Here is a 25,945-nt window from a genome sequence, read left to right as displayed (position 1 = left end):
TCAAAAGTCACACAAAGTATTAAATCGCATAATCAATCATAACTTTGAAACAAATTGAGATACATAACTGAATTTATCAGGTAAAATTATTTTAGGCTGAGGTTTGTGCTCGACGAGTACCAATTTTAGTTACCTTTGCCAACAAAATTAAACGGAGGTTATGCTTTTGCCTTGGGTTGTTTGTTTGTAAGGCGAATACAGAAAAAGTTAGGGACCAATTTTGGTAAAACTTCATTAGAAGGTTATTTTAACAAGGTTACAATCGTTTTAGACAAGGCTGTATCTACCCCTGAAAATTGTTGTACTGGGCCGACTTTGATATCAGCTGATTTAACATAGAATAGACTATTGTGGGACAGTTCCCTTAGAGTTGTAACTATGAATGTGTGGGTAAAGGAGGCTGAGAGAGGAATCCTAATAAGTGGGTTCTGTATGGAAAAGACCAATTCATAGATCGCTGTGATCAACAACACCCCCTTCAAAACATCAAGAACTATAAACGAGTTTATATGAGCTACCTAAAGGATCGTAGTAATCTTGATGAGTTTGATTTGAAGAAGGCGATGGGAAGACACCATAGTATTGATAGCGGTGATATCGTCAATTAAATACAGGATAGCATTAAGGATAACCTTAGACTGTACATGAAGGTTATAGCTCAAGAGATTGGGGTCTTAGATTTCTTTTTGAGGAAGGTGGTGAAGAAGGACATCTGCCACAAGCCATACTTGCTTCATAAGGCCATTTCATGAGTCAGAACACCTTGCTGTGGCTCTCCGATAATATACTCTATTACTAGCCACAAGCTCCCCCGATGTTAATTGCTTGGCTATTTTTATGAAGTGTGGCTAAGATGGATGCTAATAGGTTCCCCATAGCAGCAAAAATGAGTATGTCATCGCCTCCATTATGTACGTGTTCTCCAAGATACCGAGAGACGATGTCGTGAACGCCTGTGCCTGTGTCCTGTACCACCTTGAGGAGATTGTGGCTGATGACGGCGATTTTCTCTCTTAAATCTAAACAATACATATAAATAAATATCTTTTGTAAATATCCAGTGTCTATCATTATTTTTACCGGGTATTTTTAGAGTTTCGTAAGATGTTAAAGACCGGCGTGAGTAAAGCTGTGAGTAAAGAATGTTTGATTCATTTAATTATGAAATTAATAAATTCAGATTTATTGAGTAAATAAATATTTTATTTTCATTGATATTACCATAGGTAAAACTCCGGAGAAAAGGGATCATGCGAGATAAACACAAGTATACATCGAGTAAATGGCTTAGTTATATAATGTTCATATTGAACTTTTATGTATTTATTTATCGATTAAACGTTGAAATCTCGGATTTTTGTTGTTGTTAATAAGATGTTTCTGCATAATAAATGATAAAGTTTCATGCACAACGCAAAAATAGGGTCATTTGACATTATTACATACGAGTTAGAGTCCCTTATGTGTAATGCATGAAATTTGTTTAGTGTGCGGGGGGAGGTTTGAGAAGTGGGCTTTCTTTTTTGTTATACATGATTCTCTTTCACTTATAGTATATATTTACGATCCTCATCTTTTTTTATTATCGAGAAATAAGAAAGAACAAGTTAAAAAAAAAAACAACTCACAATCAGTCCAAAGAACTCCTTTAACGAAGAATGACCTAAATTTCAACTGTATTTAAAACAGTCACTACCATGTCCGTTGACGAGCATACTACAGTATCTGAGGCGAGTAATGGATTGAAGAAATCTCTTGGAGTCCCGAGTCTTAACTCCGCTCTGGATATACCACATCATGGTGTGGAGTATACACCGTCCCTTCGTTCCTCTCAAAGCTCTTCGTATCGCTCCAGGAGAACATCCGCTCGAATAATGAGTGCTACTCTTAGAAAAACTCTGAGGAATTTAAGACGAAATGAACATAAAGCTCTTGTAAAAAGGCTCAAGAAGAAAAAGGCTCTCTATTATTCAAGGTATGATCTTTCATCCATATCCACGTTCGAAAGCACAATATGTGTACATTCAAACCGGGTCTTACGGCCATTGGTTTTAGTATAAGTGAGTCACCACATTAAGCTGCCATATCCAGTTTTCAAATTTAGAATTGTTACAATTAAGAAAACCTATTTAAGAGGTCACCTGTACTAAGCGGTCGCTTATCTGATCCTTTGCCAGACCTCTCAATACAAGGGTTGACTGTATGTGTACCTATTTCCATGATTGTGTTTAAAAGCTAATTACTTTCAACATGTTCCTTAATCACACTAATAATGTATTTATCAAGATTGTTCTTAATTCTGATACTTAAATGTACAACTTTTTTTGAGCATATGGCGTAAATTTATTCAGAACCAAATATAAGCTTTTCGACAAAACCAAAGCTTAGCACATCGCATAAAGCATAAAATTTTAAGGTTAAAAAAACAATGGTTAATATAAGAAAATTATCAAAATAAAAATAAAGATAAAAACACACCGAAAATTAAAAACTAAATAACGTTCGTGGCATAGTCTTCATCTAACTGAAGAACTAGTACATTTTTTTAATGACTTTGATATGTAAATTAATTATGGGGAGGACGTCTGTAAGGTTTTTTAGTCCTTTATAGTCCTTTTTGCATATATTAATTGTTGGGCTTTTGTAATGATGGTGTTGACCTTGGCTTACCCCTTCTAACAATAGTGTCCTAAAAATTCATCTCTACCAGTTGTTGCTCCAAAATTATCTAGTAGTCCATATGAGATCTGATCATAGTTATACTTAAAAGCCTGCAACTCCAGAAGAGATGGTCATTAGTCTCTCTTGCATAATTGAAAAACGGTCAAATACTCTTCTGATCATTAAATAATTTTAAAGATTTCCTGAGAGTAATCGGTATTTGAACCATCTCTCAGAAGATGTTAAATATTTACTTTTTATTACTTCGATGCTGTTACATGTTTCTTTGGTGATGTTTCTCCTTTCCAAATATCACAACGAGGAACCAAAGTTATTTATTTGAAAAATCTCCTGATCTCTGACGTAAAAACTAACGAGGCTTTCATCCTGAACGGTACATGAGGGCCTTTTGACCCCCTTAAAATGACCTAACCTTGATTTAAAGGAGAATAAAATACCAGGGTTTCTCGCTATTCCACATTTTTATAAGCCAATAAAAGTTCAGAACCTTTTATATTTTCGAGACACTCATCACAGACAGTACTCCAATCTTGAAGTCCGTCATAGGAGATGTTCCTTCTCATTTTCGTTTGGAGAAATGAGCTCTCTATAGCGGATATATTTTAAGAGTGTCGTAATTGTACGGTGTAACCCTTAGAAGATGAATCACTCTTCGTACAACTTAAAATTTATACAGGGTTGATCTTATCTGGTAGTATACATTTCATTATTTTAAATTTTTCAAGAGTAAAATTTAAATAAGAGGTCTTGTGAGTAGATTTTTTTACCAAAATCAACTGCAAATTGTGCATGGCACAATTTTTATAAAATATGTGAGCGCTCAGTCCTAATTATTGTGTCAATTCGAGGCATACATCCCTTGCAGACCTTCACTATGTAGTCACACTCGAACTTGGTACATTCCTTCCTTATGGAAACCTCTAGAAATTGAATACTACTATGAGGTGTAGCACACATCCTCTCCTCCATACGCACTTAGATAGAGTAGTCCAAGGAGTTCGCGTCTGGAGAGGAGGGCAGCCTTAATTTGAGGTCCCACAAGTCCGGAAAGTTGTCTCTTTGGAATGCTTTTGTGTTATCGGCGCAATGACACGGAGCTTTGTCTTGAGGGGATAATTAATTTGTCCTCGAAATTTTATAGGGCCCAAGGTAGCACTTTCTTTTCCAGAAGTTCGATGTAAGTATCTGCATTGAGCCGCTTCTTCCTCTCCACAAAAATGGGAGAGCAGACTTCACCTGTACTGCCCATTACGTCCAGCATTGTGGTTCCAGCTGGATTATGTTATGAAGACAGCTGGGTGTTCGGTTGTGATATAGCGGCGGTACTGCTTATTCACAATGGCATCAATGATGAATTTTTTTTCATCAGAAAAGAGCAAAACTGTCTCTGCTTGATCTGTTCCGAGATAAGATGTTTTGTTGTCCTCCTCCGCGATTTTGTACCCATGTCATTCCGGATTGAAAAGAATAAAATGTGTACCACTAGATGAGATCAACTCTGCATTGAACAAACAACAAGATCCAAAAATTACCTTTTCATAAAAATGGAGTACATTTTTTTTTCTTCTTTTAGTCTCGATACCTTATATATACTTTTTAACATTTAAAAAATAGTTGATACTAAATTTCTTTTGGTTATTTTGGTTTTTGAAGAAGAATAATTTTTTGGTTTGCATTGAACTTGTAACGTTAACACTCTCAAAACTGATGTAATGATTACTTTGTAAATGAAACGTTTATTAACTTAGAATCTATTATAATTGAATGATACTATTAATGTGGATCTTGATAAGGGGTGATAAATGTTTTTAATATGATTTAACGAGTCGAGGAGTACTTTCGCCCTTAATTAAACATCATCTAATGTCACATTCATTTTTTAAAATTTTATTGAAAGTGCTTCCTTTTATTTTCTTTTTCAATAGCAGTTGAACTAAACGCTTGCAAGATATAATTCATTTTATACAGTGTTCACATACAGACATACATAGAAACAGACAAACTTCACTTTATTAATACAGATCAATTATTGCAGATAATGTACTATATAGATTGTAGAAGCTGATTCAGCATAAGTTGCAATATTATGATTTGAAACTTAATTATATAGAAATAACTCTCTGAAAAATCCTCGGTTTATAATCCATTTTTCATGAGCAGACGCAGTTAGCCTATACTTCAAGAATGATAATAGGTTGAAAAATACATTGATTAGTTTGCCGACAACAACTACAAAACCACTCAAACACTAAAAAATGCACTGAGCTTAAATAAGTTCATTATTAAACCTCATCTAATGTCAAATTCATAATTTTTTATTTCACATAATGCACTTACCTTTTCTTTTTCTTTTTAATATGAGGTTTACCTACACAAGGTTGTAATTAAAATAGAATCCTTAACTCATATTTATATCATACAACTCTATAGATAAATAATCTCTATTATTTTCTTTTTTAAAACAAGGCGCACGCTTGATTGTAATGAAATTTCTTACATCCCGTATATACGCTGCCCTAATTTACATTCAAAAATGAATGTAGGTTGTACATATACAGACACACAGACATGCTGATTCAACTGTTAGTTACAATATTGTCATTTGATAATTATAAATATTATCTTAATTATATATTTTATTAAATGTACAGTTGATTCATATTCTAATTCCTTTATATGGATGATAAAATTATAGTCAAAAATGGTTTTAAAATAAAAATGCACCAGAGGTGAATAAACTCCCGCACAATACTAAATTTGTGCATTATATAATTTATGTATTTATGCCAATTTTACGTTCTATTTATTTCTTCTATTGTGCCAAAGAACACGTCGTCACTTTTATTGGATCTTGTAACCGAAAAGACATGGAACTAGTTGGTAGGTGTTGGCCAATTTGTCACAAATATGGGATGATTGCTTACAGTGTCAATTATTCTGTTAGTAATGTAACCCCACGATAAACAAGAATGGGTGGCTATACAGGGTTCATCATATCTAGTGGTACACATTTTATTAATTTCAATCCGGATTGACATTGGTGCAAAATCACGGAGGAGGACACCAAGACATCTTATCTCTGAACAGAGCAAGCAGAGATGGTTGGAAAGAGCAAAGTAGATTCTAAAATTATTTTATCAAGGCCAATAAAAAAATCGGGAAAAGTTTTGCCCTCTTCAGGTAAAAACAAAGCCCGAATTAAGGCATTTGGCGTTGTGGCCAGCACAGGCGAAAGCTACCCTACAATTTTTGTGAAGAGGAAGGATCGGCTCAATGCAGATGCTTACATCCAATTTATGGATAAGAAGGCGCTTCCTTGGACCAGAGAAAAGTTTGGGGACTATTTTTTTTTACACATTATAGACGGAGTTCCATATTATCGCACCGCTATATGTCAATATGTGACCGCCCTCCTCTAAAGACACAAACCTATTGGACTACTCTATCTAAGAGTTTCTGGAGGAGAGGGCGTGTGCTACTTCTCACAGAAGTTCCCAGTCTCTAGAGGCTTCTATCAAGAAAGAGTAGACCCAGCTCGAGTCTTAGTACATAGTTAAAATCTACTAAGGAATTTATGCAATTATTAGAGGTGGGAGATCATATATCCAATGAAAGTTATGACGATCACTATTTTCAGGTAATTTTGTTCAATAAATTTGCTCAAAATCCTTTGGCTTAAATTTTACTCCTGGAAAATAAAATAAAATGTGTATCACAAGATAAGACCATTTACATTAGAAAAGGAAAAGAAAGACCAAAGAAGGTTCTTAGTTAAATCTGAAAGGCACATAAAATATGACATAAAAAAAGTTCAAATAGTATGGGTACATTAAACGGTTTTTAAAGGGGGTTTCAAGAAATTTATACAAGGCTGCACCACCCCTAAGTCTTTGTTGTAGAGATTCTCCAACATACAAGCTTTTCATCTCTCTATCAGATACTTCTTAAATGACTTCAATTTAGGTCGGACTTAATTACTGCCCTGAGTATTAATTTGTACTTTGTACTTACTCCAATTATCTTTCACCTATAATTATTTATAGGTAAGCAACCAACCAAAATATGAGGAAATAGAGATCAAATTGTACTCGTATTAAGATGATACACCCAAAGCATCAACGATTCATACAAAAAATTAAGGATAATTAAAATTAAAATTTATGTACCAAAATATGAAAATTTGTTCAGCAATACACAAAATCATTTCCTCCTACATGACTCGTTCCATTATAGTAAGTCAATCACTAAAGCCCACCATCTTCAGCTTCAACCACTATCTCCAACCTGGGAGAGGAGTTCATGAGGAACTCATTGTCTCGAAAATGGAAGCCTACAATGCGCTTGTTTATTGGAAGATCTTTCCTAGACACTCCCAAAATAGTAGTTCAAGCTATCTAGATCTAGTGAGCTTGGAGACCACATTTCCTTTGCCCAAAACATAAAGGCCTAAAAAATGTTGGTTTTGCCGCAATAAATCCGGTTCCAATTTCCCGATTTGGACAAACCGACTCGATTTAAAATTTTACCATGACACCGGATCTTCTTTTAACATCAATTTAAAGTCTGAAGCACAATTATCTATGGAGTCCCGAACTTGGGGGGGAATTACAACATTGGTTAACAATCCCCCCATTAATGATTCATTATAATTAAGTCGGGTCTTATTTCTATCTCTTTTTCGTCTCAATTGGAGAAATGATTGTGATATGAAATGAAGAACTCTGAATGTATTCGTGCCACTCAAGGAATCACAAGCACACTCCCGCTCACTAACATATTTTGAGAGTGCTCTCTCACTTTTCCTAAATTGAGCACCCTATTTTGTTTTCCAACTTTTTTTTTATGACATTAAAAAAAGCAAAAAACCTTTTCCTAAAAAAAATTAATGAACAATTTTTCCCACTCATCTAAAATCATGATCGCACTACCGTTCATTTTTTAAAAATCAATGAGCGTTTGCTCCTTTGTGAATCTTAAGCAAGTGTCGTTCACTAAGGCATTGCAAATTCTATATGACAAGCTGCACAATACCAATACGTGGTAACAATGACAATTTAATCTTAAGCAAGCTTAGATGTCACGATGTTTTATTTGATCATCTGCCAGTAGCTATGAGACATAGAAAATAAACACAAACCCCTCTCCGTATCTTGAAAGGGCATAGGTGGAAATGACTCACCTTCGATTTTCTATTCAACTAATACAATAGGTTTCTCCTTCCCCTTTTCTTTTCCTTCAATATGACTCACTGAGCTTTAGCTATAAACGTTCGTTGCTAGGTTGTTTTTCTTAAGTCATGAAGCCATGCAGTTCTAAGATTATAAGTGCACACTCAAAAATAGCGCATACATAGACGAACTTTGTTTTATTCATATTAATGAAAAACTATACATACATAAAATATTCGAACTAACGTTTACCAATTATACAATGTCTCGAAATTATGTTTATAATTTAATAATTATTTTACCTGTATAATATGATCTAAATATTTTTATAAATGTGTTAAACTTCATTTTTTTTCTTCTAATAATTATATTAAATATACATATATATATATAATTTAGATTATAAAATAAAATAATAATGTAACCACAAAAAGCTTTTATAAAACTTTATAAGCGCCAAATTTAAAATTGATCAACCAAATCAAAAATACATAGAATTAGAATATACCATAAAATATATAAAACTTTTATAGAGTTCACGAATAAATTGTTTTATTTTTAACTAAAGAGGTAGTGAACTCAACTATGAGCACTGTACTACTAATGCCCATGTTTACAGTTGTATTAAATATCACCTTAATGCGTGTGATTTATTTTCTAGTTGTGCGATTTGACGGGTATTTATTTTTCTAAAGCTGTTGCCATCAGAATAATTGGGGTAATTTCTTCACAGTACTACTTATACCTATTTTTAGAGTTGTATATAATATGACTTAATGGGTATGATATTTTTTTCTAATTGGCAATTGTTTTTTAGTTTCCAAAGCTCTTATTATTCTTTAATTCTTGAAGATAAAACATCTATGCATAAATTAATATCTATTGCATGAAAGACAAAAAGTTACATTAGGAATTTGTTTGGGAGTTATAATTGTAAGTCCTTGTTGGACATGGGAAGAATTAAGGATTGCCTTTGGGGTAATTCCCATTTATGTTCTTGCAAGATACGTTTTATGAAATTAGCTGGTATTAGCTATGATAAGACTAATATAAACTCTCTATCTAGCAAAGAATTAGATAGAAATTACATTGATGGTGACCTCAATTATATTCCGAGTTACTATCTATACTCCTCGATAATGAAAGAACAATGAGAACAGGTTGTCAAAAACAACAAAATTTGCACACTAAAAAAATGCTTGGAATTTGCAACCCTATAAATATATGATAAAAGGATTTACACACATGATTCCCGAAACAATCTTCATTGTTACTCTTCGTCTTTCTTTAAGAATTAAAGAATAATTATAGCCGATTTAAAAGGTGAATAAAAACACTCTACCGATTACCTCCTAGAAAGAAATATAATCCGCTTTAAAGTTATATTTTATAGAACTCTACTGATACTACATATATGGAGGGTGGGGATTTTAAATCTGTAAAATATTACAATTTATTTCCCATAAATTAATTCAGCATTTAAAATATTTTGCTCGTACAAGACGGCGTTTTATGGTGAGCTACATCACTCAACACAACCACCTTCAGCTTGAATCGCAGCCTCAAACCTGCACCTAACACAGGCCCTGATGAGGGCTCCTTGTTCATATTGCAACAGCTTAGAGAATGGAAGCCTGCTAAAAATTAACAGTACTGTTGTATGCACGTGTATTTGACTCTCTCTCCAAGACGCTCCACACATAGTAGTCCAAGGGGTTGAGATTCCACTGGTCAGGAGACCACATTTACTTTGTTCAAAACATGTTCAAATTCTCAGAAAAAGCTTCCAGCAGCCAGGGTTTGCACACGTCCGTCAGGATATCCAGGTAGACGTTCTTGGTTTTTTTTTTAACTCTTTATAAAGTAGTGTGGGTTCCTGATATCACCCTCACTGTAAACGAGGGGGAGGACGTGGACTGAGTGTGGAAACTTGGTTCTTCCTATGATTGGGGCAGCCTCGGGGTCACTCACGATCTACATGTAATTCCTTCTGTTGATCTTTCCATCCATACAGATCAACTTTTCATCGGAAAGGAACCGAATCCTGCCAGTGTTCCATGTTTAAGAGAGATTCAGAGCTTCCAACTTTGCTCAACTGTGTTAACCTGTGTTGATCATGCTCTGCAAGGCTTTCAGAAAGTCTGGAGTACGTTTAATGCTTTCAGAACGATCATGAGTTAGTTTCCTTGACGGTGTTCCCGATCCATCGGACTCCCTGAAAGCCTTGGCAACATAGTAAAAGGTTGATTTGACAGCTTTGTAGGTTCAATAGTCTCTTTGGGGGTGTGCCCGGCACAGAGGCACACAATAATGGCCGTACGGCCATCGTACTCGGAGGACATGCCTGAAATTGGTATATATTCTTATGCAGTTTTGTGGGCTGAATAGGATGAACACACTTTCATAAATATAGATTATAAGATTGGTAAGATAGTGAAATCTAAATTTGGACCGGATTTAAAATCCCCACTCTGCACAGGGTGCACAAGCTATCTGTCCTCCAGAAAGGATTTTTTCAAACGCAATTTTATCTCCGATTATTTATCAGGGTAAAAAAATACAGTTAGATTCTAAATGCTTTATAGATTATGGTTTATTGTATTCCATAAGATCACCTCCAGTCTCTATTACAGTCTCTATATGAGCCGAAAGTGCGAGCAGGCCTTTTCCAGTAAGTTCCTTGGAAAACAATCGAATTCCTTCTTAATCTGATTGATAAGTTCGTCTTTGGGGCTGCGGGGGTTTCGGTTGGTTTGTCGTTCGATCGCACCCCAAACAAAAAATCCATCCAATTCAGATCCGGCAAGTATGGAGGCGGAGGCTAATAGTTGTCCGGTGAGATGAAATGATCAAAATTGTCTTGGAGCCGTTTGAGACTTTTTTAGAGGGTGTGGCTGGGAGTGGAGTCCTGGTTTCACATCCTTAGGTCTCTATTGGAACTCATTCCGTTTCAGGGATTTACCTTGACCTCTAGGTAGTCCAGGTAGGCATCAGTTTCAACGCTGAGGCCTTGGGTGAACATATGAGGGGGATGACGTGGCCTTCAGAGCTAACCACCCCTGATAAGATCGTCAGGTAACTTCGTCAGCATGTCCAATGCCCTCCTGACTTTATGAGGGAACGTCTCACTGAGTCCTAGAGTTTGAGCAATTGTTATGTTGTTGCTCCTGAACAGACTTCTAGGAGGGCCTTTCCCAAACATTTTGGACAACGAATTTGTAAATTGATTCATTTTTTTATCTACTGATGCAAGTTTGAACGATCTGTGCAAAAAAAAAAAATATTCGCCGGAAGGACAGCGTTTGCTCAATTGGTGTATATATAGCTAATGTACCCTGTATATATAGATATGAACATTTCGCTTCTTGCGACTACTAGACATATGTACAGATAAAGATATGAACATTGAACATGTATCATTTAAATTTATGTCTCTATACACTACATACCATAATAATATCATTAAAAAAAGGAGGCAAACTCTCTACTGTGTACATCTTGGAACAAGGACATGAATGTGTATAAAATTAAATCTTGTTTATCTTTATTATTATTATGCATTGTATGACTAGGGCCTAGATTACAATGGAGGGGAATATAAGAAAAGACATTAGCCTTTTGTAAGCTTAATGTTGTATAATTATAAAAGTACACATCGACTGAGACCTGAGTCTAATTTACTAATAGGGGGGTTCCATTGTTTCTTTTTTTTTTTTAACTTCGATGGTGGATCCTTTTTTTCACCATAGACTTATTTCTTCCAAAACAAAAACTACTCTAGTACAACAAAGCCCTCAGCCCACCCCCTGCGGACGCCCTTGACAAGGTCATTTTATGTCGCACACAAATTATAAAAAAACCAATAAAAACTTTGCTTAGACCATATAAATCTTTAAAATGCATTTCTAGTTATTTTGCATTAAATATTTTCACTGAAAGAGTTGTGCAACTTAATAGTACCTAAGAGTAATCGAAATTTGAAAAAGGTTGAATTATAAACTCCCCTAACTTATTCATATGAAATTTATCATCACAATGGAGAAACAATGGATAAAGACGCAAAGATTTCATTGGTTGTCGTTATTGTACATACTGTATACATATCGATAGAAACAAAGTTGTACACTTGAAATGAAGGAAATTCCAATTCGTTGACGTAATCATATTTATTTCCTATAAGTCCATATAAAGAGTTATAGATTTCTACTTACATTTTCTTGTATATTCATGCATAGCTAGTAGTATATTCAGTTCATATTGGAAAGGTACATATTTAAAACCTTTAAATATGGGATTTTTAGATAGGATCTTTTAACATTTCCTCCTCCAAAAAAAATATAGAAAAAAGTGGGGAAATCCGCTAGTAGACAGCCAATTTTTTTACATCGCTAATACAAAAAAATAAGATGTATTTTGAAGTTAGCTGTCAACGATTCTAGATATTTTCTCCTAATTAATGTTCTTAACGTTGATTGGTTCAATTAGAATTAAGTACTATTTGGCTGTGAACAAATATTAACAATCAGTAAACAATAATAGTACCTGATTTTAGTCCTTTTTTGTTTTGTTTGGAGGAAAAGTTGCCAGAATAAATTGATTGAGTAATGTGTATCTTGTGTTTTGGACAGTTGTGATTGGTTTACACTAGACGATGTTAAAAAGAGAAGATTTTGTATCAAAAAAACAACTTTTTAGCCAGTTCGGTAATTTTTTTGTCTCGGTATTGTTTTTTCGCGTGTCAAAGATTAACACTAGCACAGAAAAAATACGCCATATTTTACATTGACTGAAAATGTTAATATTCTTTTGTGGTCTTGATATTGCCATTCAAGTGCAATTTTTGTTTCATTTTAGTGTGATCCAATTTTTTATAGGATTGTTATAGCAAATAGTCAACATTATCATCTTATTTTTTCCGATATCAACGCCAATTTCATGACGGCATGCCTCGTATAAGGAAGATCGAGGTAATCAAAGGAGGATACTTCGAACTTGATCATCTATCTCAAAAGATATTCAAATTACGATTCCAAATTCTACCAGGGACGATGTGAGGAGAATTTATCCAAGGAAAACTACCAAACCGCATGAGGAAGTAGAGGGGACTCCTTTCTTGGAAATGAGATACCAAGATTGTAACAATAAAGTGAAATATCCACGATGAGTAAAGAATTTTAATATTGTAATATGGGATCACTTAAAAAATACAAAATGGAACAAAATCCTTGAATATGCACATTTTTTAAATAGATCTTTTTATAAAATTATATATTAAATATTTTTCTATAATATAATCTATAATATTTATCATCAATATGTATGTATAATGAATATGTTATAAGTGTCCAAAGAAGAGTGTCTATTGCCATCATTTTTCCACCTAAAAATGGAAACAGATCAAGTCCGAAACAAGATACAGAATCAATAAGAACACTTTTTAATCATAAAAAACACTTTGAGATAAACTTTATATATCCTACTTTTAATTTGGGGCATTGTTACTGAAAAAGAATAGAATTAAATCACTGTAATCATAGATATTTCAGAATTAAGATGACTGAAGAAAAAAAACTGAGATCAGTTTTGAATTCTGCACTCATAGAAAAATTTCTTTTTGGCTTGAATTCATTTGTACAAAATGAGTGTTTCCCTGTTTAATATATAATATAATACCCCCGGAAATCCTTTGGGTTACTTTCCATTTTTCATGAGCACACTAACACATAATAACTCAAAACAATAATAATTATATACATTTATATGACGTGTTCTCTACTTTAAAATGAGAGAATAGTTATAAGAGTTAAAAAATCCTAAAATTTATATGTTGGGATGACTGAGAAGTAATTTAGTACTAAGAGTACTCACTAATAAAACCAAATACGATTCATTTCAACATAACAGCGTTTATATTTTATTCAAATCTTAACATATACCAACGTTAATAGAGCTACAAGGTTATATCATAACTAAAGTTGATAATATTGTAGAGAAAAACGCGTGCAAGGAGAAGGGGGGAAAAAAACAAATGGTATCATTGTTTAAAACACTGATGTGATTATCATCTGCCTGCTTTATTATGATTTTTGAGGGTATAACGAAAGTATTTATTAGCAAAATGTTTAATGAAGACATACCACGTATAATTGACTTCGACGTTTTTTATCCGTTACAGTAGATTTTATAACGTCATACTCCATGAAATTGTAATTCATTATGAACCTTATTCTCGGAATAATAGCTAATGAAACGACAAAGTAGAGTATTTTGAAATATATTTGAAGTTCCAAGTTTAAAAAAAAGAAGGCTTTAATTAAATATAATCTACATAATAAAAAATATACCATCATACATTTATGTTAAATATACAAAATTAAACAATTGGAATCATATAACTAATAACAATAAATTATATATACAGAATATTGAAATAATAGATTGATCCAAATAATATTTTCTTGTTCTGACACCAGAATCCAGTTCAATATGTCATAACTTTAGCTTGCAAAACACAAGCGAGACATGGAGTTTAATCAAATCAAAAAGCCCCTTTTCTTCATGTGGAAGTTCCTATATACAATTGTGCACAGGATAGATATATCTCTACCGATGGAATCTAACTAACTATTAATAATAAAGTAAATGTCAAAATCATAAAATTAGAAAATAAATATACTAATAAAAAAAAATGTTACAAATAAATACATCTTAAAGATTTAGAGCAAAAGCTAATTATGTAGTAATGTCGGGGATATTACTCTTTATTAAGAGCATCAAAAGATTTTTCCCCCGTTATTTATGCTTATATAACAACATACTATTATCATGAAGGATATACACAATTGCTAATTATAATGCTACACCCAATGTAACTACCCCCGTTGTTGTGACCATTTAAGCAGTTGTTTTTGCCTTTTATGAGTTTTCTGAACACCATTTCTTGGAGCCTATCAACCATAGCTAAGCCTTAAGTGATAAAAAAAGTAATATTTATTGACTAAGTAATATTGGAATACCTAATTATCATACCCAAGTCTTTAAGTGAGGACAAACTAGTTGCAAACCATCCAAAGCTACTACCCCCGTTGTTGTAACCATTTAAACAGTTGCTTTTGCTATTTAATGAGTTGTGTATCATAATTCTTGATATGTTTAGCTAAAATAGATCATATTTTAGGGTTAGATTTAAAAAAATTGAATACTTAATGTTAGATAGTACAAAAATTCAGAGTTCCATTTCGAAATGAGTAAATATTTTATACTTTTTACTGATAACTTGATCGTCATTTGGTGTGAATGACTCAAAACATTTTTATATGTATTTATATAAATGACATCAGTACCAACATCCTCCATCAATTTAATGATGGTTCCTTGGGAAGGGATAGGTTTACCCGTGTATTTCTCCATAAATTTTTCGGACGTAGATGATTAGCAATGGATAAGGTTATATAACATGCAATAAGCATCTTTGTGAGATCAAATTTAAAGTTTGACTTGATGTATTCATCATTATCTTGATTTTTTAGATGAAAATCCTTGCTCTTGATATGAGATGAGGATAATGAGTGGCGTGTAATTTCTAGACAGGGGACTAAAGGCACATTTATATCAACAAATCCGACCAACCATCTGTTTCTCATCCGGTAAGTATTTTCCAAATTCCTGGGCCTCCATTTTCAGAAATCCAGGCAGAAGGTGAAGTTATTTTAGGCCTTTTATTCAGTTCTCTATCGACTATCACCATCTAATATAATATTAATATTGAATAATAAAGACGGGAATGATAACGTTCTTGATTGATAGAAGAAGATGTATATTATTTAATCAATGATGCCAAAGTATTTCTTCTCTTCTCCTCGCACGCTTTTCTATTCTTACCAAAATTATCACCCTTAATCATAACCCGTGTATGACTGATGTTTGACTTTCACCACGCTTGTAATAATGACGTCATAGTATATGAGTGGTTGCGTGTTTTGTCAAAATCTGTTTTTCTTCCCAAGCAGTCGGTACGATACATTAAAATGAAAATTGTAGCAATAGTGACGTCATATACTATAAGTAGTTGCGTGTTTTGTCAAAATATACCTGTCTTGCCCATGAGTCAGTACAAGATATCAGATTGAAAACTCTAGAAAGCCCGATTACATGTTGCTCTAACCTTGTATTTCTATTACCCTTGGCGTATACCTAAAATTGACTTGAGTTATGATTGGTGTTGAAAAGTTTGTAATGAAAAAACTACTTTTAAAAATCAGAGAAGGAAGAACAGTTGTCTTGTGTGGTCTATTATTTTTTTGTTCACCATTTAAAAAGTCATTAGCTTCTCCTTCTCCTATTTGAAATGTAAAAGGGTATTTCTCTTTATAGCGACTTACCGCCTTCTCCTCGCCCTCTTTTTTTCCTAACAAAAAAAAATCAACTCTAATTATGATAGACATAAGAGACCACTAAGAAAAACAAACGTAAACAGTGATTTTACGCCTGCAATATTTAGTTAATACGACTGCATTATTATTATTAAAAATATTTATACGTTTTACATAAAGTAGTGTTATATAGTGCACCCTGTATATATGCTCAATGTTACATGCACATGCACGCCTGCAATATTTCATTTATACGACTGTATTGTTATTTGTTAGATCAAAATATGTTTATGGTATACATCGTGAAGCACTCTATTTTGTATATCCACTGACTTGTCATATATTTATACATTCAGAAAAAAACTTGATTTATGCCTATAGATACGAATATATATCCAAATTTATAGGACGTGCTGTCATTTTTTGAAATATCCTGGGTGTAAAGTTCTAAGGACTTTTTCTATTTTCAACATACTTTCCCTCGAAAAACATTAGGAAACTATAAAAAGTAGAGAATATTGGAAACATGTGAGTATGTTTCAAATTTATTTGCTATCCCTATTAATTTTCTCCATGATTTATTGACTAAATGAATCATTTAAATAGGTGAAAATGACTCTTAACTACAAATTAGTATAATTGTATAGCTTTATTTAGAATATAACTCCTAAATTTTATATTTTTGACATACTTAGGTTGCCAATTTTTGTTTAATATGAAATATTATTTATTCACATTTACTTAAAATGATAAAAAGGACTTTTGTTTAATGCAATATGAGTTGGAATAAATCCCTGTCTGCTCATTTGAGCGATATTCGTTCGATCAGGCTTTTTTTCAGCGAGTACAGTTTAAAAGACATTTAAAAAAACATTTAGTTCTCAACAAAGTCAAAAATGGTCCATAAATAAAAGGTTAACGTGTATAATATGGACAACGAGAATAATCGGAGATAGTGCAATCATTTTAATTGATCTTACTCCACGAAGACCCATTGGTGAAAGTGCTGGAACATTTTTATACTCAATGATTCCATTTAAATTATTTCCTCCGCAAAAGCCTACGGAGTTGAGTTGAAATCTGACAAGATCTTCAGTTACCCATGCTATAGTATTTTTTTAATTATGTAAAGATGTACAATTGTAAATATGCAAACTACATTCGAACCATATGCAACTATGCTTTGTTTATATATGATCATTATTAATAAGAAAATATTTTTTTTTACAAAATAACAAAAATTAATTTATCTATATGACATACCATATAACAATTTTTTTTATTATCATTTTGTATTTAACAATAATAGTCGTAATATCTTGTAGGATAGGAGCATATACTTTTTATTTAAAAGTATGCTTACGAGGATTTTGACAATTTTCAAACTCCTAAGTAAGAAAATGTCGCTAAAATGAACCTTATTGAAAGAAAACTTTCCTAAATAAATCACAGCTCAAATGAATACAGACCCTAATTAACTAGATATCTTTTTATAAAAGGATTTGAACAAAACAAATTTAGTAATTAATGAATATGTTTTTTTTTTTAATTTACAGACAACGATTTTGTGAGTGTATAACAATGACATCGTTCATAATTTCCTTTACAATATTCTCATTCTATATGGTTCTATCCTACGGCTTCTATTTTGGAATACCAAGACCTTTTGAACTCACGGAGAATCTCACAACGAGGATTGTTGTAAATAAAGTAAGATTGACTTATTTTTTAAGGGCTTAAAACTAAAATGGGCAGGAATGGTCAAATGTCATCCCCGATAATACAAAATCACAAGATGAACGATTTTTGATTGAGATGAAATTTAATGATTTTTCATATTTCACGTGCAATTTGTTAGTACAATTGTATCCTTGCACTTTTAAAAATATGTGCATTTTTACTTTTCTAGTTATTTATCTTCTAAGAGTGATTACTAAATGATATCAACCGGTCCACTATAGATGCTAGTGTTGAACCATTTGTATTTCGTAAAATAATGAGTGAAATAAGATTGATATAAAAAAATCATAAAAAAACTCTTTTTGAAAAGTAAATATTAAAAAATATATCATTAATTATATATATATATATATATTTATATTATATAGGTATTTAAAAAACTTGGCAGTCAGTTAAATTAAACTAATTAAAAAAAATCGTTCTATAAGAGTAAAGCTTAAAAAAATAAAAGTTTTTTTTCTATGGACATAACTTTATTTTAAACGACTAATCAAGTTTTAAAGAGTTTGTACCCTTCAATATTCTGATAATTATGAAAATAAGACTACTTTTTAAGCACTTACATATATACAAATTAGTAATTATTATTTCTATATATATTGAGATAGCTTACTTCAAGTATTTTTAAACCTTGAGAGGGGGGGGGGAGGTTGAAACAATTTCATGGAGGTTGAAAACCTCTCATCAATATATAGAGTGCACAAGATATCTTTGCTACTAAAGTGATTTTTTTCAACTGTCACGCAGTACTTCATTAAACAGATAAAACCCCTAAATATTGATATTTCTTATAGGGCATACTTTTTTGCAAACATCTATAAAAGTGTGTCTATATTTTGTTGTTAAGGAATAAAAAATCAATTTAATGAACACTAAAACTTTTTTTTATTATCTTAATTTGCGAGTTTATTATACGTATGTGAATATACCTACCATATAATCTACTACAGTTTACGTTTAAAGACTTTTCATAAGTTTGAACATAATTTTAAATAAAAATACGTCGATTTTTTCGGAAAAGGTAACTTTTTAAAGTAATTTTTCCTATTATGATATACATTTTAGTGAAGTATATTCATTTTTTTTTAAATTTTATTATTTTTATGATTTAAATACACACAACTATTAATATTCCTTACGTTTTTGTATAGAAAAATAAGTGTGCACAAAAAAAAACTCACTTAGGTTAGTTAGATACATCATTAAACAAGATTATAACATATAAAAATCAGTGTATATTTGCGCACATTTCAAAAATATGGATTATGCTTGAGAGTGTACTCCAACATTGAACATGTTCCCCTCCCCGTGGACATTGAAAATAATAATGTGTGGAATAATCATGTTCCATCAAGTAGATTTAATTGCAGATCTATTTTCTTTTAATTATCAAGTGAAACACCAAATATTTATAAAGAAGTATGTTATAAATTAATTGCTAATTTTGAAACTATAGACTTTACTTATCATACACTATTATTGTCGAAAAGAAGGAGATCATATTCCATATTAAACATAATCTTGTAATCACTACGTCAGATAGAAAGGTAATTAATGCCCTTACGATTATAAGGCCCGCACAATCATGTAATATAGGGCGGGCAAAACCTTCTGAAATGAATCATTTTTGTAAAAAATACAAAAATCAACGAACATTTAACAATGAAGTTTGGCATTTCTGTACTGGATTGTTGGATTCAATTTTTTGAATTTATCCTCCATCCAGGATATAACATGGACATTAAAGGAGTGTAAGGACAAAGGAAGAAAAAGACAGTTTTGCCAGATCAAAAAAAAAAAAAAAATTAAAGAAGAATAAAACAAACAATTTAGCTTAATTGTAGATCATTCTAGTGTGGAAAGTGGAGCCAACCATGATGGCAACACTGCATAAAGAGCCGTTCAAAATTTACTGAAATTACTTTATTTGACATTAAGTTCATGAAAATACTCTACACTATTCTTCAAGTGATATCTGCAAACTCTCCTATTAATATGGATACATTTCATGATTATACTATCAAAACGGCAGAAATTTATGTCGATTTATATAATTGGTCCATAATGCCTCCCTCTTTCCATAAAGTTTTGATTAATGGAAAACAAGTGATTTATTCACCTGTTTTTCCAATTAGCCCATATTCTGAAGAAGATGTAGAAGCAATAAATAAATAAATTAGAAATACCAGACTTAATTATTCAAGAAAATCACAAGAATTAGTGACCTTACAAGTCAAATTCACCATCTTCTGATAAGCAGTGACTCTTCATATCTCACCTTAAGACATATAACTCTTAAGGAAATATACAAAAGTTATCGGTAGATTCTAAATCATTATTATATATTGATACAGAAAATGATGAGGATAATATTATATATTTTATACACTTTTATATGAAATAGATTCAATTTATGTTTTCGTTTATTTGTCCTGTATCAACAAATAGATTACAGTTTATTTATTTTCATAAATATCAAAATAAATGCTTTATAAATCATATGAAATCAGTCAAAGTTAATATATTTCTAATAAATATGTTGTATAAAACTTAAAATTAAAAATTGGATTGTAAAAATCAGTTTAAATAGTTGTGGCCGTTTTTTTGGGAAAATGAAGTACTGTGCGTGTTTTTTATTTGACAAAGCACAGCTATGATATTCTCCTTTAAGACATTTTCTAATAACAACTATTCGATTACTGATAAGACATTAAATTTATAATTGCATGTATTGTAGCATATTTAAAAAAAAATAATAAGAGGTAAAGTAAGAATTTCTTAGCCTTTTTTCGCTTTATTTTGACAATAAAATTAACATAGTTAGGATTATCTGATTTAAATGGTTCCAAACGGCTTTCTGACTAATCTTCAGTTTCTCTGCAATGAAATAGAACTCAAATACCGATTTCTATTATTTTATCATTTTTTTCGACGTCCATATCGCCAGAATGGAATCGCTGGAACCACTGCTTTGCTTCCATAAACAGCCCAATTATTTTTTTTGGCTGCCTACTCTGCAAGATGTGCTAATGGCACATCTTATACTACACTGGTGCTATTCCAGGTTCTGCACCAAAGGATCAAAATAATCAAACAAGTTCATTATCATATAAATGCCATTTTGTAAGAGGAAATAAGTTATTTATTTGGTTAGGAAATATATATCTCCATGTAATTTATGATAAATATGTACATATCTTAGACCTCAATTATAGAAAACTCATTCCATCCAAGCATAAAATTAAGTCAATCGTTATGAGTGGACTTGTTTATGATTTTTATTTTTAACTTCAATTTATCATGTAGAAAAAATGTATTTTTGACAGTCCTTTTCCTTTTTTTGTAATACGAAAGCAATATATTCAATATATGTTTAATCTAATTTATCAAGTCATTTCTTATTTATTTCTTTTACCAATAGCTTTCACTTTTCGATGGAAATAAAAAATTTATAGAGATATGTTTGATATATGTGTGTAAGTGGGTTTTGTAAAAGGATTAAAGATGTGATTTATTTATGTTCAAAGGGACCTTGACAATAAATATTAGTAAGACCAAGATTAATTTTGTTAAGTTATTGCTTTCTTGAAAAATATATTTCATGGTTCTCACATATTGTCCATCGCTGCCCAGGACATTAAGAAATTAAAATTAATTTAAAACTATGCTGCTTAATATAAAACAAAAAATAAAGACCGTCAATTTTTAAGAATTATTTGCATGTTTTTTTTTGTGGGTATGAGTTTACTAATATATAGGCATTATATCGGCACACTTTTTTTTACACCATGAGGAAATAGTTGCCTTATTCTGGGTTTTTTGTTTTTTTATTCATTATATCTATGTTATTAAGAAATATTATCAACTTTGTCAATATATTTGGCTTGTTTTTGAACTATAGTCTCGAAACGTTTCTTCCGAGCGTTGCAGGAGTCATGAATATATTTCTTGGAGGAATTTTGTTCCATTCCCGTACAATAGTACGTTTTTGGTAGTTAAAATCATGATAGCTGTATTTATTAGCATTTCTTACCAGATATCCCTATGTAAAATAATCCAAACGATTAGTTATTTCCCTTATGTTTATTTAAGATCAGTATTTTTTGGAAAACTTATTTCCTCTTGATTGCAAGAAGTTACAGCTTCCCTTTGATTTCCAATCATGATTAACAAAGTATTCTTAAGGGTCGATTTTTTATACAATTTCAGCGATATAGTATAACATGTCATCAATTGATTCTTGGCACCATCTCAAAATTTGCCATCTATTTAGAAAAGTGTGGACACTTATTGTCCCAATACAGTTTAAGGTAGAGCATACCAAGTGGTAAATTAAAATCAGTACACTTTAAATTTTAAAATTCAAAAATATATAATTTATTAATTAAAAATATATTTTCAACAAAGTTAATAATATAAATATATGTCTGTCTGAGCTCTTTTAATCATTAATGTAGCCGTCCTTAGTGTCGATGATGGCTTTCAGGTGCCGGAGGAAGATCTGGTATCCTCTGCGGATGTAGTTCTCTGTCATGATTTCCCTGTGCTCGGCGTTTGGATGTCTGACACTTCAGGACTTTCTCTTGATATGCACCCAAACTGTGTAATGAGTCTTGCAAGAGAGGAGATGGTTTCTTTCATTGCTGATATGTCAAAAGTAATCTCTCCACCCTCACAAGGCTCTTTCCGCCCACTTTATTGATAGCTTTCTATACAGTCTGGTGTGAAACTGCGAGATCTCCAGTATAGGGCCTCATCGACTGGAGGATTAGCCGGGCTGTTTTTTTTAAAACTTCATCCGACCTAGTTTGGCGTTTCTGTCGTAGCCTTTCTACATCATAAACGTTACAGACTTGGTAACGTCGTAGATGGTGCTTCAAGGAGTGGACAAATAGAAATTCGTCGATACCGTTCAAGCATCATCTTCTCGACTTGTACGTAAGCGAGAGAGCTCAGATTTGTGTTGTTTTGTTACTAATTGCTTATGCTTTAATATATCAAAATATGAATTAACTTGAATGACTCATATTTCTTTAATTATTGAATTTGTTTAGTGTTCAGATTTAAATGTACCGAATGGTACAAGTTTAATTCATTTCTGGACAGGAGTTCGTAAGTCAAGAAATGTATCCTAAAAGAAATAACCATAAAAAAATAAGCTTGAAGAGCCTCTTGCGTTTTGTTGCCAATTTTCGACCACCTCGTATCTAAATAAAAGTTTGCACATATGTCGTGGGCCTAAGGTATCTTTGTTTCTACCCTTTTATATAGCCGACGTTCATTCCTGCAGACTAAAGATTTTCATGGACTCCAGCCTTCATAAGCCGAAATCACAAACAAAATCCCTTTGTTGCCTCTATTTATTTATTCTAATAGTAATCAGTTCTTAAATGATAAAATAAATATGTCGATGCAAACACAACAAAGGCAACGAATAGTTGATTTGATGGTAGTGAATTGGCCCCGTAGGGGACATTCTCTTTCAGGCTGAAAAAATAACTCCCAAAACAATTACTTGAGGCAGAGTGTTTTGTCCTATACAGACCAGTGCCATCTCTTTTGGCTAATGCCAGGTATGTTTTATATCATAACACATGTTATAGATTCGTCAATTGTAATATATTTTTGTCTACATTTGATTGAAAAAGTTAAGAAATTGACCTTTATCGTTTTTGTCAACAGTTGCCTTGTACCTGTACATACCCATTTATTAAGTTAAACTATTTTTTGGAAATATATTTTTGTGGAAAAAAGGAGAATAGTTCGTATCAAGATTACATTTTTTTTTGCATATCAGCTTGTAGAAAAGATATTGAGACCTGATTTTTTATTCTTGCAAAACCCCAAAAATATGCAACTTTCAGAATCAAATTCTTTATATGGTTAATTTTAATTTTTACTATTGAAAAATTCGTTCCGAAATCGATTTTTTTTCAGTTCTGTCTTAAGTGATTTGTTCTAAACTGATATGGACAGATATTTCTGGTTATTGATATAATTAAAGTGAAATTTCTTTTTTTCAAAAAAATATATTATTTTATTTGTGAGCCTCTTATAATTCTAAACATTTTTATACATTTTTATGTAGTTAAAGTGTTATTTTCTACGCACAATAGAATATAAAAATTAAGTATATTGATTTCCCCACAATTTGTTTATGACCCAAGTATTCCTATGTCGCAATTTTTAACTTGAATATCATATGAATCTAAACAACAAATATCTAACCAACTTGCTCTAGAGCTACTTTTGGACTTCAATACTAATTTATTAATGAATTTTTAACCAACTAACTACACTCGTAAATTAAGCATAAATAATTACATTTAAGAAATCAAATAAACAGGGTTTTTTGAACTTTTATAAAAATACTTGGATTGCAGAATAAAATTAATAAACATAGAAGACATGACTCTGAGAGTATAATTTTAGAGAATGTGTGACATTTCATGATTGGGTCTTTATACCACCCTCAAAGAATCGTAGTCAATGCAGCACATATAGTTGGTTACTCCACGGCGGTACTGGAGCACAACTTGCAGATATCTTCTAGAAAATTGAACTATACCCGCTGACAGGCATGTCAACTATTCCCATTCTTCTATTCGACTAAACAAACGAATGTAACTGCACAAAAAAAGACTAATAAATAATAATAGGATTAATTATTACATGATTATATTATTCATTGAGACCGTAAAAACGAATCATATTGTTTGAATGACTGCCCATATGTAACTATGTATTAAAATTAAATTACCAATCGGATTATAATCAAAGAGAGTAGTTAAAGTACCATTTAATAGGTTTGAATGGTTTACTTACATTTGTTCTAAAAAGTCAATACATGTTAATGAGATAGGAGTATAGGATAGAACTATAGGAGCAAGTCTCTTAGGGAGTACTAGCGACCTCGATAGATAATGTTTGAGTGGGGAAAGTATAATTAGTAGAAGCAATTTACTTTGTCGATAAAGTTGGCCTATTCCGTTCATTGGAATACTTTATAGAGGACTTTAGACTGTATTCGTATTACATTGGAAAAACAAATACATAATTACTATTTGATAATATCTTCAGAATACTTCTTTTGACATATTTAAATATAAAATAAAAACAAAGCTATCTCAATATTCATAAAAATCATGTATGTATGTATCACAAATTTGATCTTCGGGGGTAAATTGAGAAACAAGGGACAGATCAGGCTGAAATTTTGCGAGTGAATATTTGACTTCCCCCACGGTAATCTGGTTAAATAAAACTTATAATTTTTTTACAATAAATCCATAATATAGCATAATATATTTGTATTTTTATAAATCTTTTTTTAAGAGTGAACCAATTTTTTTCTTTTAAATAAAGATGAAATAGTGAATAATTATATATATAATTAATTCCCCTTTGTATATGCGTATAACCCCAAGGAGACAATTAAAGACCAAAATATATTATACAAAAAAAGTCATCAGTTTTTCTAATAAAAAGGATGTTGTGAAGATTTTAAACAACTTTCGACTATGTCAATATTTGATTTGGGTGTCTTTATGTCCTTAAACTGGACCACAAAGTTTAACTAAATAATTAGTTAAAAAAAATTATGATACCCTTGTTATAAAGTTCTGATTGTTTAAGTCTCCAAAATTGCTGACTTCAAGAATGGCAATGTTTTAGTTATTTATAAATATTATGGGAGATAAAAATAAGATATAACGTCAAGTTTAAGAATAGTTGTTTGACTTCAACTTGTGTTAGTTAAGACCTCCTACATATTAAGACAAATGATACAATATAATCTAAATTTTCAAGGCTAAAACCCTCTTTATTTACATATAAAATATCAAATGTAGTTATGCATATCAGTGACCTTAATCGTTATTTTAAATACCTTAAATAAAAATAGATTATAATACGATTTACTATAGACGTTTCCCACTAAAGTTAACATTTGTATACTACTTTTTGTCAGCTGTCAGTATGCCT

At 31.6% G+C, this 25,945-nt stretch overlaps 1 protein-coding gene across 3 annotated transcripts in view; it reads left to right on the top strand.

Annotated features, from left to right (window-relative positions):
* Positions 1 to 1,632: 1,632 nt before the first annotated feature.
* The window catches only part of LOC121129810 (uncharacterized), a 95,616-nt gene continuing 71,303 nt past the window's right edge, over positions 1,633 to 25,945 (top strand). For all 3 annotated transcript variants that reach the window (XR_011783641.1, XR_011783640.1, XM_040725530.2), the window contains exons 1-2: positions 1,633 to 1,975; positions 17,779 to 17,932. Coding sequence is in view for 1 of the 3 variants with exons in the window: in XM_040725530.2 (XP_040581464.1) it covers positions 1,698 to 1,975; positions 17,779 to 17,932 (432 nt within the window). In the remaining 2 variants the exon portion in view is untranslated. The remainder of the gene's footprint in view (positions 1,976 to 17,778; positions 17,933 to 25,945) is intronic.

The sequence above is a fragment of the Lepeophtheirus salmonis genome, chromosome 14 (genome assembly GCF_016086655.4).
Source record: "Lepeophtheirus salmonis chromosome 14, UVic_Lsal_1.4, whole genome shotgun sequence".
Taxonomy (NCBI): domain Eukaryota; kingdom Metazoa; phylum Arthropoda; class Copepoda; order Siphonostomatoida; family Caligidae; genus Lepeophtheirus; species Lepeophtheirus salmonis.
The sequence above is the reverse complement of the archived record's forward strand: the minus strand, read 5'-3'. Positions and strand labels throughout refer to the sequence as shown.